Source organism: Adiantum capillus-veneris, chromosome 28 (genome assembly GCF_014529385.1).
Source record: "Adiantum capillus-veneris isolate H3 chromosome 28, ASM1452938v2, whole genome shotgun sequence".
In the NCBI taxonomy this organism is placed as follows: Eukaryota; Viridiplantae; Streptophyta; class Polypodiopsida; order Polypodiales; family Pteridaceae; genus Adiantum; species Adiantum capillus-veneris.
In genome coordinates this window covers 87,197,620-87,213,807 of record NC_140958.1, presented here as the reverse complement: position 1 = coordinate 87,213,807, position 16,188 = coordinate 87,197,620, and the positions used below count along the sequence as shown (strand labels likewise).

The following is a 16,188-nucleotide window of genomic DNA, read 5'->3' as shown; positions in this document are numbered from 1 at the left end:
GGGTACATTTAACCGTCTCATGGTAGGCCGTTTTGGCCATATGGTTGGTGTATGTGTGTTCATCTTTCTTGATGATATTCTCATTTATTCTACATCGTGGGAACAACATGAAAAGGATGTAGAAAGGGTACTAACCCATTTGGATGAGTGTCAGTTGCACATTGCAGCTAAGAAATCTGAGTTTTTTCTGACTGAAGTTACTTATCTGGGTTATATTATTTTTGCAGAAGACGTCAAGCTAGATCCCGTGAAGGTGGAACAGGTACGTAATTGGGAGTTGCCCAAAACTGCATATGGTGTGCGTTCTTTTCTTGGTTTATGTCAAGCATATAGTTCGCACATAGAGAATTTTGCACGCATTGCTGCACCCATGACTGATGGTTTGAAAGGGGTAAAGACTCGACGACAGCACGTGGATTTGCCCGAGGCAACCATTGAGGCTTTTGCAGCTCTCAAGGTTACGGTGACAGAAGCGTCGTGTCTCATCCTTGCCTCTTGGGATGATCCCTTTGAGGTATGGACAGATGCGAGCAATGTTGCCATAGGCGCTGCGCTTCAACAGCATGGTCGTCCAATTGCTATCCTTAGTCTAAAGCTCAATAGTGCAGAAAAGTACTATTCAGTTTATGATAAGAACTGTTGTCTGTCATTCACTCTCTTAAGCAATGGAAGTATTTTTTGTATGGTAGAGAGTTCACAGTTCGCATAGATCACCAAGCCCTCAAGTGGCTCCAGTCAATGCCTATGCACATTGGAGTGATCGCCAAGCACGATGGTCACAATTTTTTGAGCAATTTGGAGGTTTGATTGAGTATGTGCCTGGAAAAGCTAACCCTGTTGTAGATGCGTTAAGTCGCAAAGAACAGATCCTGGCTCTTGAGTCAAGATCCACAGTTTCTCTTTAGGGTGTGTCTTTCGACAGCATGAAGAACTAGTACGCAGATTTCGAGTTTCGTAAGCAATGGTTGCAAGCTCTTGCTTCCCAAGGGCCTAGCAACTATCTCATTCGTGAAGGTTTGTTTATTTTCGTCACCGTCTACGTGTGTTGCCCTCTCGCAGGACAGCCATATTGCACGATGCACATGACTCTCTCACGGGTGGGCACAGGGGAATGAGCACCACTCTGGAAAAAATAGAAAGATTCTTTTATTGGCCTAAAATACGAAAGAATGTGTTTCGTTATGTCACACGGTGCACTATTTGTCCGAAGGTAAAAGCTCCTCGGAGTAAGCAGCAAGGCCTTTGCTTCCGCTGCCTATTCTCGATGGACCTTTTCAAGATATTTCCATGGATTTTGTGACTGACCTTCCACCTAGTTTGCATTCAAGGAACACTCAATGTTTGACAATTGTTGATCATTTCAGCAAGTTTTGCATATTGATTCCTTGTAAGGCCACAGAAGATGTGGCGCGGTTGTTCATTAAGCATTGGTACCCCCTCTGTGGTTTGCCAAAATCGATTGTTTCAGATAGGAATGTTAAGTTTACGTCCAATTTTTTACGCGCGCACTTTGAAAATTTTTGCAGATGAATTTTTCATCGGCTTTTCATCCATATCAGATGGTCAAACAGAGATTTACAATCAATTGGCTTTTGATGTTTTAAATTCATATGTGCATGATTAACAAACCCATTGGGAGCTCTATCTCCCATTGGTTCAGGCTATTTTGAATGACTCTTATTCCTCTACCATTGGTAGAACTCCGTATGAGGCAGCCTTTGGACGTCCGTTCCAGTCACTTTTGACTCGCTCGGTCAGTCCAATGCATGATGCCAATGCTGAAAGTCGATCGTTGGATGAGATTTCTGAGAGTGTGAAGCTTCGACTGAGCAAGGCTCAGGAGTCTTACTCACGGCAGGCCAACAAGCATCGTCAGGATGTTTCTATAAAGGAAGGAGATTGAGTGTATTTAAGAATCATGAAGCACCATCTTAAGCAAGTTGGAAACAAGCATCGTCAGGATATTTCTATCAAGGAAGGGGATTGGGTGTATTTAAGAATCATGAAGAACCGTCTTAAGCAAGTTGGAAAGAAGTGTCCAAAGTTGTCTTTCAGAATGTATGGTCCATTTCTTGTCATTAAAAAGATAAATGAGGTTTCAATGAAATTGCAATTGCCTAACTCATGGTCAATGCACAATGTTTTCCATGTTTCTTGGTTGAAAGTGTTTCAGAAAACACCTCCAAAGGATATTTCCGAAGAAGAAGAGCCGGAGATTATGGTTGAAGCAGAAGTCATGGAACCAGAGCAAGTATTGTTGCATCGGTTTCACCATGGTTCAAAGAAACAAGTCAGACATTACTTTTTGAAGTTGAAGGATCAAGGAACCCACAAAGCAATGTGGATCAACGAGGAGTTTTTCAAAGATTACCCAAAGTTGTTGGTAGACTACAGCCATGCAGCTCAATACCAGTACCTCACTTTGAAAAGGAGGGGATGTCACTGCACATCTAACCCTATGTGCATGTAGACAAGCTACTTCAAGTCCAAGGTTCAGGTCAGCTTAGGAAGTGTTCTGGCACCTTTGTGAGCCTGTGCACAGGCCGTGCATGTCCAGGCACGAGTAGTTGCATATCCTCTGGTTGCACACAGCATAATCTTCAGCATTTCAGTCAGTAGCCATCATGAGCATTTTACAGTGCACAGAACCCATTTTCCCTATTTTAGCCATTTTTTACTTATTATTAATAAGTGACTTTGTTGGGAAACTGGGTAGGACAAATTTGCTAAGTTAATATAAAAGAAACCTCGCAGTCACTCAGTAGAGCAGAAGAAGCAAAGAGAGCACAGGCATCCTCTTGCAGCAGGCTCTCTAGCATTCCTTCTCAAGCAAGAACCTTCAGCAAAACACTGGCATTTTTCAGTAGCTTTAACCCAACGTTTTCAGCATCCATATCAGCGTTCTGGAACAGCCTACATCAGCGTTTTAACCAGCCTTTTCAACAGATAGGAGAAGCCAGATACTTCAGCGTTTTCAGCAGATTTAAAACAGCGTTTCGGCCCTGCTGTGACAGCGTTTTCAGCCCGGCTGTGGTAGCGTTTTCAGCACTTGAAGCCAGCGTTTTCAGGCAGCCGTCGTACTCGTCGTCGTCGTCACTGTCGTCTCCGACCTAGAACCTCACTGCATCATAGCATCAAGAACTTGCATCAGCACCTTGTAACAGATTTGTGCAATCAATAGCTTAGACTTCTCTCACCATCGAGAGAGGGGCCCTTGGAGGAGGGTTTGACAACTTTTCTGGCCTCGTATTCTTCTCTCTCTATCTCTCAGTCTCAATACCTTCATTCACAGTGTGTTTCCATTTTGTTTGTGATCATTTGCACTCTCTCACTAAAGGAACGGAAGGCTCTCCCTTCCGTAAGTAAAAGAAATCCTTCAGCACAATTCGGAGCACTCATCTTGAGCAAAGTTCAACATTCACTTCGCTGCACCTTACAGTGACACTCTTGGCAAGCATGCACAAGGTAGCGCTCAACAAACACCAAATCAATGGCCCTCTGGACCCCAAGGCGCTTCCTCTTCTTAGAGACAATGTGGTTGTACACACTCCATAGTTGCTCCAAGCAACTAGTGGTACATGCTTGGCTAAGGACACGAACAGCCAAGCGCTGCAAATATGGGCCACCTCCTCCATACTTCTCCCACCACAAAACCGAGCCAATCTTGTTGCGATAAACCTGTGCATCTACACATCCATAGGAACCCTTCTTTTGCCTGTAGTTGAGTAGCTCATCTCTAACCTTGCACCTAATGTCACTGCTAGGCTCAAGGCGCTCCAATGCAAGCCGCCATCCTTGGCTCACCTCCTTGTCGGTCTTTTGACGCCTTCCCTGAAACTCTAGGTCAAGCACATAAGCTGCCGCATGAAGTGGAGAGTAGTATCCATTCCACCTAGACTCACACAAGCCACGAATCTCCGCATACTGAATAGGGTCAGGCACAAGCTTCTCGAGTGTCTCTATCATCCGATCCATGGCTTCGTAGACTTTGCCGATGCATGGCTGCAAGCTATCCACAACTCGAAGTAGGTGTAGAATAGGCTTGACCATGGCGTCAAGAGTCTTCACCTCCTCCCACCAAGTGGCGTCGTAGGTCCATTCTCAGCATTTTAACCTTGTTGCTGATGTAGACTCCGGCATGGCCTGGAACTCATCACTGAGAAAGAGGCCCCTTAAGGCTCCGCCACATGTAGACAAGCGGCTTAGCATAAGCCAATTGAATGCAAATCTTGTCTCTAAATATTTAAGCAAGGACAAGTGGCTCCTCTTTGAGAACTCATGGCGCACTTTTTTATGGTTGAACAACCTCCTCAAGGACATAGGGAGCTTGTCATTAATATTGGGTGAAATCCATGACAAGCTCCCTATGTCCTTGAGGAGGTTGTTGAGGCAATGCGCCATGCAAAATGTGACATGGATAGTGGGATACATGCCCTCAATGATTGCCCCAACTACCCTATTTGACGCCTCTCCATCTGCAACCATACAAAGGACATTCTCCGGGCCGATGATCTCTATGGTGCTTGTCCACTCCGCAGCAAGCATCTCCGTGGCCTTGCCACTGTCGGATGCATCATATGACTCCACAAAGTACATCTCCCCCCAAGAGTAAGCCACCACTCTGTGGATGGACCACTTGCGGGTGTCGCACCATCCATCTACAAGGAGAGAGACGCCATTGGTCTCCCACAAATCGTTTGTTGCTTGGGCCGCTTGCTCCACGGCAAGCTTCTCTTTGTCAAGGAGGGTGGTGCGAAGCCTCTCTGATGAAGGTGGCACATAAAAGGGGCCATATTCCCCTATTTTCGTAACCATGGTTCAAAAGTATGGAGACCTATCCACACAAAAAAGAGCATGTTGTGTTAGTATGGAGAGTTGAGACACCATAATGAAATACAAAATGGGAGATTGCAATGTGCATATGCCATAAGTCATAATGGAAACTCGCCGCGAAGCATGGAAGGCAATGTGGTCGTGGAAGAAGAATCGGACAACCGACCTATCCACCTCTTCCTTCAATTTAGGATTCCAATTTTCGTTGAGGGTGCTTTGGCGATGCGCAATGGAAGCCCCTGATGTAGATACATTTGTCTTGAACGCTTGAGAGGTGGAGCCAAGGTTGGCTTGCCTTTGCTCTCGCGGTGTCGCCGTGGCGGAGGGATCAAATGCAACAAAACGGCCCCTCTTGGCTGCTTCCACGACCTCATACACCGCGAGCTACTCAAGAAGCTCCAACCTCTTCTCAGGAGTAATGCATGGGCAAAACTTCACCTCGTGACCGGGTTTATGAAGAAGATGGGCTCACACTTTGTTTGCACCACCCGTTCTCTTGTATGGGCATAGCTTACATGTCCATGGTCTTGCACCGCCACCTTGACTACGCGCGGTAGGGTCTACTTCAACCCACCACGACCATGTTTGCACGGCGGGCCTCCTTCAAGAAGAGCCGGCTTGAGAAGTGGAGTTAGCTTGAGATGACATGATGGTGGAGAGAGAGTAGAGGAGAGCTTCAAAGTTGAGAGGGTAGAGGAGGGAGAGAGTGCCAAGTGGGTAGAGAGGAGACTCAAAGGTAGAGCTCCGAGCCTCGAGGAGAGGGTAGACCGTAGAGGCAAAGCCGCGAAGCGCCGAAGGTAGACTGTAGAGAGGAGAGGCTTGAGCAATGAGAGCTTGAGCCTTGAGAGACCCAAAGGGTGGCTTTTATAGCCTTCTCCAAAAAAGAGTTGTTGGGCTGTCAGCTGACCATTTGAAACAGCTCAAAATTTGAATTTTTTTTAAATATCCGTTGACTGCCCAGTGCCGGCCGTTTTCCGTCCATCCTCGATCGTCCCAATCCGTTCCCGGGACGCCTGCGTGCGTTCCCGCTTGGCCTGAGCCCATTCATCCGTTCCCAACGGTCCAGGCCCGTCCCCGTCCTGATTACAGCCGTCCCCCGCCCCTAGGACGTGTCCCCTTCGTCCCCTGTAACTATGCAATCGACACACGATTTAAGATATTCATCATCTTGAAGGCGGGTGTACCTGTTGTGGGGATCCCTCGTGGGACGAGGCTCCGAGCTGTCGACAACATCCCATAAGCCTTTCCCTGAGAACCAAAGTCGCATAATCAAATTCCAATGAGCGTAGTTATTGCCATTCAATTTGTCGCTAGCACTCGAGCAAGGGGGAGCCATGATGAAGTTGCAAGATTTGGAACTCCGAGAACCTTCTTGCACTCCAGAGCGGCCGCACAAACCAAGCCTCTGAATTTAGAAATCTCCAAACTGTCCCTCTCTTAAGCTCCAATTTCTCCACACCTGCCAAGCCGCTCCGAACCTGGGCTTCGAAACCCTCTCTGCACCTTAATTGTCACCTCGACGGCAAATGCACCCGTTGTCCAAGGGGAACTGCCCCCTAACCTCCTTATACAATGTTTTTTTAAAAAAACAACTGTTAAAAAATGTTGGTTTTGTGGGCTCACTGCTTTGGTGCAGCGTTTCAAAACACTTGAGGCTGGGGGGAGGGGCAGTAGGCACCGCTCACTGACGTCTCAAAACGCAACAGGGCAGAGAGGTGGGCAACGTTGCAGGGGGTGTTTCAAAACGCGGGGGGACCAGATGTTGCAGGGCAACGTTTTGAAAACGCTGGCGAGGGAAATAGGGCAACGTTTTCTTTTTTAAACGCCCAGCGTTTTGAGAGATCGCCACAAAGGGTGTAAGATGCCGACGACAAGGTCTCCTCTTCTTCTCCAAAGGACAGCTCCTCCTCCTCCAAGGCCTTCAACGACGACACGGCTCTGATACCATGTCAAAGTCAACCATGCGGAAGCATAAAGACCAAGGGGAGTAAGCGAGAGAGAGAGAGAGAGAGAGAGTCTCCTGAACCAATCAATCTGGCAATGAATAACTGAATGTATAACAATGGTGTCACAAAGTGATGACGTGGCGGACAGCAGAAACCCTAATTTCTGTCAAAAACCCTAAAATTCCTGCAAACCCTAATTTTTGCCAAAAACCCTAAATTCCGAAAATCGCGGAGGCGGATTATTATTAAAAAATAAAAATAAAAAAAAATTTGGAAAATGATGAGTGACGCGAATTTTGCTTTTGCTTTTTTTTTTAAAAAAAAAAGAGAAAAGACTCTCTAAGAGAGAGGGAGAACTGATGCTTTTGATTTTAAAAGCTTTTGGGGCTCTGCTTTTGGGCATCCCTTGTAACCTTTAAATTAGTGGTGAGGGCCTCACTTCTCAGAGCATCTGGACGCAGAGTCTGAGAGTGAAACCCTAACCGCTCTCTTGTACTTTGATGATTGATTAATACAAAAAGAAATACCGAAAGGGGCGCCAGTCTTTGGGGCCAATATCTCTAGGCACGGAACTCCGTCGGGCCAGTGCAAATCTATTGTGATCTGTGAATTGTTTTGAAGTGGTTATTTGGTGCTGTCGCGGTTGATTCTTGACTTGGAGTGTCCAAGTCTGTTACAGTGGTATCAGAGCACGGCTGATTTCTCTTTTACGGGAAATCCGATCCCCGAAAATTTTTTTCCGCGACACCTATGGCTTCAGGCAATGATCAGTCGACTCCCTCTGCATCTGGAGATGCGGGCTGGGATCACAACGAAGATTCAGACAGAGAGTATGGCCTGCCTCGGCCTACTCAGGCGGAGCAAAGAGAGATGGAGCGTCGTCAATTGATTGGCGATGCAACAAAGATGATGCTCAATTTTGCCAAGGACCCGAAGATGGCAAAATATATGAACCAGACCTCTTTGAAAGAGGTACAGATGGAGTTGCAAAGAACCACAACACCACTCCCGAAACCCGCTCTCAAGAAACCTTCTGCCTCCAAGAAATATACGGAGAAGGAGCTGGAGAACGTGGTTGATGCACGGATTGCTCAGCTTTTCGACGTGCAAAAGAAAGGCAAAAAGCACGGCAAAAAGCAGAACAAAGGTACTAACTTCCCGGGATATTTGGGTCGTCAGTCTACATTCGACAAGGCAAAGAAATTGAAGAAGCGCGTCAAGTTTAAAGACCTACCCAGTTCTTCTTCTTCTTCTTCTTCTGACAGTTCTTCTAGCAGCTCAGATTCGAGCGAAGAAGACAGAAAAGGTAAAAAGCGAAGCAAGAAGCAACGCTTTGGAAAGGGCAAGAGAAACGCAAAGAAGGCTAAATCTCGCCCAGAGACTCACAGTTCTACTGAGGACTCGTCTATAGACAGCTCAGGTTTCGATGACGGAAAGTTTTATGCGAACAAGAAGAATTTTTACAAAGCCAACCAGTATGACTTTCTCGAAGATAAAAGCAAGAAAGTCCGAGAGTTTAAGGAAGGTGGCCACTCGATCAAGTTTGATACTTTTCAGGATACTCAGATGCTTCGAAGGCTTTGTCTTTTATACAACAGTTTGACATCGCTTTCGCGGGAGGACGCTATTCAGAGCACTCCAAGATTCGGAGAGCTGCCTCTTATTTTAAGGGGAATGCTCGCACTTGGTGGTCCACGCTTCTATTAAGCAAGACTGTGCCAATTACATGGCTGAAATTCAAGAGGCTTTTTATTTCTTCTTGGTTGACTCAAGAGTTTGAGCGAGATATACGAGCTGCTTGGAACCATCTCCGGATGACCAAGAGCGATACAGTGAATTCTTATTGTGAAAGATTCTGGAGCTCTTTTCTACCCGCCTCTTCATTCAAGAAGATCTCGTTCAGAGAACAGATTGAGCGGTTTACCTTGGGTCTACCTACAGAGATCCGAGATCACTGCTTGGAACAGAAGTCAGCTTCTATTCAGGAGTTGATGAGTCATGCGAAGCGGGGCTTTGCCATTCACTCTGGCAGTTTGACCTACCCCACAGATAAGGCCATGACACAACGAGCCGAACAGACTTCTGGGAATGAAAGTAGAAAGAAAAAGAGCAAGCCAGAGAAAAAAGGATGCACAACCCAAGCTTACTCCTGTGGAGAGAGCTCGCTTCATCAGAGAGGGGAAGTGCTTTGGATGCGGGGAACATGGACATATCTCCGAAGTGCCCTAAAAAAGGCACAGAAAGAACAGAATGATAAAGACGACGACAGGCCTAAGAGTTTGAGAGCAGCTGATGAATGTGGCAAAAAAGGCAAATAGAAAAGTAGAACTGGTACCACATGGCGTGGGACTTGCACCGAATCAAATGAATGAAAGTACAAACTTTGCCGCTTTTTTTTGGGGCAAAGCGAAGGATCAGGAAGCTCTTTTAAAGGAGCCAAGGCCAACTTCTTTTCACTTGGAATTGGCGACTCGATTTGGAACTACGCCCGACAGACTGACGCCACAGGCGGAGGTAGTTCGACTGGCACCCGGATGGGATGTTGCCATTACACCGAGCATTGGCAAACTTCATTTGCAATGACAGGGGTGTTCAGGGCACGTGAGTGACATTCTACTCGGGATCCCTTGGTACCACAAGAACTACGCCGTGGTTGACTACCGGGCCGAGAAAGCGACTTTGATAAATGAAGGGCTTAGAGATTGTACTTGATGAACTTCAGTTTTCTTACTCATTCTTTTGGGAGAACTGAACGATGGATAAAGGTTGAATATGTTTTGACCTGAAGAAAAGAACACCAATATTTTTTTTTCTCCACGCTCATGCCGATTGCTTTTGAGAGGGCCTGAAGATCATACCATTGATCTGATATCTGGAAGCACGCCACCGAATCGGCCACCTTATCGTGTGAGCCGAGTACAGAATGAAAAGATTATGAACTCTGTGAAAGACCTCTTGGAAAAGGGTCTTGTCCAGCCTAGTACTTCACCGTATTGCTCTCCAGTGTTGTTGGTTTTGAAGAAAGACAGATCTTGGAGAATGTGCATCGATTATAGCACTCTCAACGAAATCACCATCAAGAACAGATTTCCGATTCCTAGGATCGATGATATACTCGACAGGTTACAGGGATCCTCGTGCTTTAGCAGGATTGACTTGAAGAGTGGATATCATCAGATCAGGATAGCGCCAGGAGATGTCTACAAGACAGCTTTTCGGACGACTTTTGGGTTATTTGAGTTTTTGGTGATGCCTTTTGGCTTAACCAATGCTCCTGCGACATTTAATCGGATGATGGATAGGAATTTTCGAGAGTACAGGCTATTTGTTGGCACTTTCTTTGACGACATCATTGTTTTCTCCAAGAATGAGGCAGAACACAGAGATCATCTACTTCAAGTCTTTCAGGCATTACGAGATCACACATTAGTGATTAATGCTAAGAAAAGTGAATTTTTCCTACCAGAGATACATTTTTTGGGACACATTGTGTCAACAGCAGGAGTGCAAATGAACGCGGCCAAGATAGAGACTATCCGTGATTGGCCCGATTTGAGGAATGTCCATGAAGTTAGAAGCTTCTTGGGACTGTGTTCGTACTACAGGCGGTTCATACGAAAGTTTGCAGAGGTTGCTTCCCCTTTGCATACCTTGACACAGAAAGGAGTACCTTTTTCGTGGGGACCCACAGAGGTGACTGCCCTTCGGACATTGAAAGAGAAATTCACTACAGGACCAAATTTGACTTTGCCGGACTTGCAGAAGTCATTTGAAGTATTTTGTGATGCTTGTGGTCGTAGTCTGGGTGCGGTCTTGATGCAAGAAGGCCATGTCATAGCTTATGAGAGCCGTTTGTTCTCTAGGCCGGGGATGACAGCACAGATCTATGGGAAAGAGCTTTTGGCGGTTATCCACGCTCTTACTCAGTGGCGGCATTACCTACTCGGAGCGGATTTTACTGTCTTTACAGACCATCAGAGTTTGCGCTACTTCTTGTCACAGAAGCAGCTTTCGGAAAAGCAGATGCAGTGGGTGAACATCTTGTCACAGTTCCACTTCCAGATTGTCCATGTGCAGGGACAGAAGAATGTGGTGGTAGATGCTTTGTCTCGGAAACCGTTGGTTCTGGCTGTTTCCGCGATACATCATAGGAGCTTCGAGGATATGGTCGATCAGTATGCCACAGATACAAGTTTTGCAGATATTTTCACACGGATACGGGATGGGGAGACAGTAGCTGGATACACCCTTCGGGAAGGCTACTTGATGAAAAAGACTATGTTGTGAGTTACACAGCCGTTGAGGGAAAAGGTTATGACTAATTGCCACTGTCCACCTTTTACGGGTCACCGCGGCATTGCTACCACCATGAAAGGGGTAGAGAGAGATTTCTTTTGGCGGAGACTGAAGAAGGATGTGGAAGAGTTTGTGCGCAGTTGCTTGGTATGCAAGAAGGTCAAGTTTGACAGGCATAAGACACAGGGATTGTTACAGCCTTTACCCATACCCACCCGCCCCTGGGAAAATATTGAAATGGATTTCATTTTTTTTTATCTCCCGAGAATACAGAATGATCACGATGATTTTCCGATTACATGGCACGCCTGAGACGATTGTCTCCGACAGAGACCCCAGATTTATGAGTTTGTTTTGGAAGGCAATTTGGGAGAACATTGGCACGCGGTTGCAGTTCTCGTCATCGTTCCACTTGCAGACTGACGGGCAATTTGAGATTGCCAATTCAGTGATTTTAGATTTATTGAAGTCTTGTATCTCGGATAAGAAGACTCAATGGGAAAAGAACTTACCTTTGGTGGAATTTGCCTACAATAACACGATACACTCTTCGACGGGGAAGACGCCATGTGAGATTGTTGAAACTGCTGCGAAGGTTCCATCCTTCCTGAGCACGAAAGATTAGAAATTTGAAGCGGATGAATATTCGCGAGATTTAGATACGGCTTTTGCCAAGGTTCGCGAGACTTTACAGAAGTCTCAAGAACGACAGAAAAAGGCAGCGGATCGCCATCGTCGCGACTGGAAACTGAAGGAGGATGATTGGGTGCTCTTACTTTTGAGAAGGCACGCCTAAGAAAGAAAAAGGGAAAGGAGAGGCTTTTTCCAAAGCTTAGTATGTGATACTACGGACCTTTCCAGATTACTGACAAGATAAATGATGTCTCCTTCCGATTGAAACTGCCAGATACTTGGAGGATTCACAATGCATTGCATGTGAGTCTCTTGAAACCTGTTAAGGGTGAAGTGCCTGATGATGGGGAGCCTGATGAGCAACCCAAAGTGGAAGAAAACGAGGAGATCCTTGTTCCTGAACAGATTTTGGCACATAATGATACGAAGAAAGGTAAAGTCCGAAGGCGATTCTTGGTTAAGTTCAAGAACTTTCCTGCATTTGATGCGAAGTGGATGGAGGAGGAGGACCTAGCAGATACTCCTCGGATTGTGAAACTTTACCTCGATGTTTTGGTTTAGCATAGTCTACTCCAAACGGAACCCAGAATTCAGCTTGGCCGGAGATCTGGTGCAGTGGGATGCACAAGAGGGGAGTCACTCCACTTCTTTGTCAACAGATGCCTCGATTTTGATACTAAAGTCACTGATGTCTCTTTGAGCTTCAGGGATACTGAGAGCTGACAGTAATCTGTTGGATGACTTTATGAAATGGAATTCCTGTTATGATACTGATTTGTTCTTGACTTCTTGTGAGTGCAGGAACTAATAGCCGAAATGACTGCAGCATTTTGGTCTGATTGATCTCGAATAGACATGGTTGCAATAGGGGTTAGTCAATCGGACATCGATGAGGTCCCGATTGGACCTAGATGTGATTGCTAGCTACATTGCCGATAAATCATGGTCTAAGATCCGAATGAATGTTGAATGTCATGTGATGTCCTGTGATGTCTGGTGATGTCCTGTGATGTGACTGTCGATTTTGTACATGTGCTAGATGTGCGTTCCTAGTACGTAGGTACTAACAGTCAGTGTCTGCTAAGACGGTTTATGGCTTTTGTCGGTTTTGCAGGCGTAATCGCGGTCGATTACAATGCTTTCAAGAGGGGGGTATGTCACAAAGTGATGACGTGGCGGACAGCAGAAACCCTAATTTCTGTCAGAAACCCTAAAATTCCTGCAAACCCTAATTTTTGCCAAAAACCCTAAATTCCGAAAATCGCGGAGGCGGATTATTATTAAAAAGTAAAAAAATAAAAAATTTGGAAAATGATGAGCGACGCGAATTTTGCTTTTGCTTTTTTTTTAATAAAAAAAAGAGAAAAGACTCTCTAAGAGAGAGAGAGAACTGATGCTTTTGATTTTAAAAGCTTTTGGGGCTCTGCTTTTGGGCATCCCTTGTAACCTTTAAATTAGTGGTGAGGGCCTCACTTCTCAGAGCATCTGGACGCAGAGTCTGAGAGTGAAATCCTAACCGCTCTCTTGTACTTTGATGATTGATTAATACAAAAAGAAATACCGAAAGGGGCGCCAGTCTTTGGGGCCAATATCTCTAGGCACGGAACTCCGCCGGGCCAGTGCAAATCTATTGTGATCTGTGAATTGTTTTGAAGTGGTTATTTGGTGCTGTCGCGGTTGATTCTTGACTTGGAGTGTCCAAGTCTGTTACAATGGAGGTAAGGGGTTGCTTATATAGCAACCTCAGTAAATTGTCCTACCCAGACTTTGACAAATAAGTAAATTGTATACCTAAAAGAAACAATGGGATCACATTGGGCAATTCACTTGAGATGCCAAAACTCCAACATACGCCAAGGTCAACCCTTTGCAATTTTTTCATCAATTGTAGAAGCACACTTCTTTGAGAGAGAACCTGAATAAAATCACCAATCTTCTATTGCAAGTCATCCAAAACAATAAATGATGGTGCCATATCTTTCGGGAGGATTTCACCTACTCACATACCAAACCAACCTCACCTCTCTCTCTCTCTCTCTCTCTCTCTCTCTCTCTCTCTCTCTCTCTCTCTCTCTCTCTCTCTCTCTCTCTCTCTCTCTCTCGTTCAACTCTCGTCGGATCTTTGAGGTCTCTTGGGATAGCTTCCTACGACGTTAAAATTCTCTGCTTCTTCTTCTTCCTCTCTCTCTCGCACGCGTGCAAGAAAAAGAGGCGCTTCTATTACTTGAAAATATCCCAGAACGCCCAAATGGTGCCTATTCTGAGAGCAAATACATCACTATTTACATAGCAAACTTGTAGGCATCAAACGAAAACAATAAAATGAGATACAAGTAGGCACATGGCCAAAACGGAAACGGCTGAAGGCAAGGTAAAAAAACTCTCCTAAAGAGAGTAAAAAGTGTCCTGGCAAGCTAAATGAAGAGAGGATGGCAGTAGCCTCTGAAAGATGGGCACTTCGACCAAAAGCCCATTCAACATCTGTAATCAGAGCCACCAACGATGAAGATGACAGTGAGTAGCTACAAGAAGCTCGGTGTTGGGCAAAGCCCACCAGCTAGTAAAATCTGATAGCAAAAGGTAATGGAGGAACAGAATGGAGAGCACTTGGGGACAAAGGTGAGGGTGAAGAGGCAACTGACGTCACCAAGAGACTTCGGCAAGATGGCACAAGGTGGGTAACAAAGCACTCCACTAGAGCAGACAAGGAGCTTTCATCCAAAAGAGCGAGCCGTCCACTTGCTGAAGGTGGCTCCTGAAGACCATAACTGAAGAGGGAACTCCAAGGAGACAGTGCAAGAGGCTCTAAAAACTACGTCCAAGTGAAAACCGTCCTAAGAGTCCTAGGAGAGCGAGGAGAGAGAAAAAAAAACAAAACAAAAACAAACAAACAAATAAAAACAAAACCCAAAACAAAAAACGAAAGCAACAGAAAGAAAAAAACAAGAACAGTAAACTCAAAGGACATGCATCCATGCACACACACGTGCACTCCCTCACACAAACACACACACACACACACGAAAGCAAGTCCTCAGAGGGCAACGAAACACACATACTTGCACTCTCACACACATTGAAAGATACAACCAAGAAACAAGGAAAGAAGAGAAAAGAAAGAAACAATAAAGGAAAAAAAAGAAAACAAACCTGAAACAGGCAAGGCACCAACGAAGCAGCTAGACCAACAGAGGGAGAACGCCCAAACACCTGCCAAGACCAGGAGGAGGATGGTTGGTGTGGGAGGCGAGGTCGCGCAAGCAACCTTCTCCAGGCAGAGACCGGTCATGATGGGCTTCATGTTGATGGATGATAGGCGGCACCTCCGGAAGCAGAAATATGACAGAAGAGAAGAGGAAACCTTAAGCGACCACCGTAGTTAAAAGTACGGTGGTTGCTTAAGGTGGGGAGCCGTTCGTCAGAGTGGAAAATCAATCCACTACATCGAAGCCCACCATGTGGAGGTCGTTCCCCTTGCGACCTCTCTCTCTCTCTCTCTCTCTCTCTCTCTCTCTCTCTCTCTCTCTCTCTCTCTTTGATATTATTTGATAGTCAAAATGTTGCAAATTATTCTACTTCACATATGCATATCCATGAGGAAATAGGGGAGAGGGAGGTAGAGAACACAAAGGGAAAAGAGAGAAGGAAGAACTCACAAGACAATGATAGCTATTAACATGGAGCTTGAAAATGCTCCTACAATGTCATTCCATGGGACGCAAATTGAGTGAAAGACAGCAAGCACAAATCAGCCAACAAATATACCCAAGGTCAGAAACTTACACAAAACACAAAATCCACAATTACTAAAAATTTTACAAAAAGGGAAACAAAATAAACTAGAGAAGCTTATTTGAAAAAACCTGTGAATAATAACTCAACCTTAAAGCCCTTCACGAAAAGAACACCTAAACGGCTCGCTCGCTCGCGCTCTCTCTCTCTCTCTCTCTCTCTCTCTCTCTGAAAGAGAAATTCTGTAGTACCTACCACGGGCATGGGGAGGAGCCCGACGAGCTGTTCGAAGAGCGGAGCGATATAAACGAAGGGCGTGCGAGCGCAGAATGAAATGTTGCAGCGAAGCTGTTGATGCCATCTTTCAATTTATCCGAGAAGAACAGGGTCATGGTGAAACATGGCGAAGGGAGAAAGGCGTACAAATTATTGAATGCCTTCTTACTAGTAGCGCAAGGGAAGGGGCATTTGGGGGGGGGGGGGGGGGGTCATAAGAACCATCTATTTATCTATCTATTGAGGCCCGAATTCAGGCAATGCCACATGGCACACAGAGGAGGTTCAAAGCAAGGTCTGTTTAAATTCTTGAGTAGAAATTTGGGATCTTGCGATGAACGGTTACGCTCAAAGCTCAAGCTCTCTCTCTCTCTCTCTCTCACACACACACAGCAATGTAGAGGTCAAAGAGAAGTAGTATGTACGACCAAAAAGGGTTTGAAAGATGTTTTCATTGTCAAAGAAGATAAGT

At 45.6% G+C, this 16,188-nt stretch overlaps 1 protein-coding gene across 5 annotated transcripts in view; it reads right to left on the bottom strand.

Annotated features, from left to right (window-relative positions):
• LOC147420829 (LYR family of Fe/S cluster biogenesis protein) overlaps positions 1-15,931 on the bottom strand; it is a 53,520-nt gene extending 37,589 nt beyond the window's left edge. For 2 of the 5 annotated variants that reach the window (XR_015187011.1, XR_015187010.1), the window contains exon 1: positions 15,696-15,906. Coding sequence is in view for 3 of the 5 variants with exons in the window: in XM_086504886.1 (XP_086361012.1) it covers positions 15,365-15,404; positions 15,696-15,832 (177 nt within the window). In the remaining 2 variants the exon portion in view is untranslated. Of the gene's footprint in view, positions 1-15,364; positions 15,405-15,691 lie in introns of all 5 variants that reach the window. The other 3 variants (XM_086504887.1, XM_086504886.1, XM_086504885.1) reach the window with 3 other exon arrangements.
• Between the last annotated feature and the right edge of the window lie 257 nt (positions 15,932-16,188).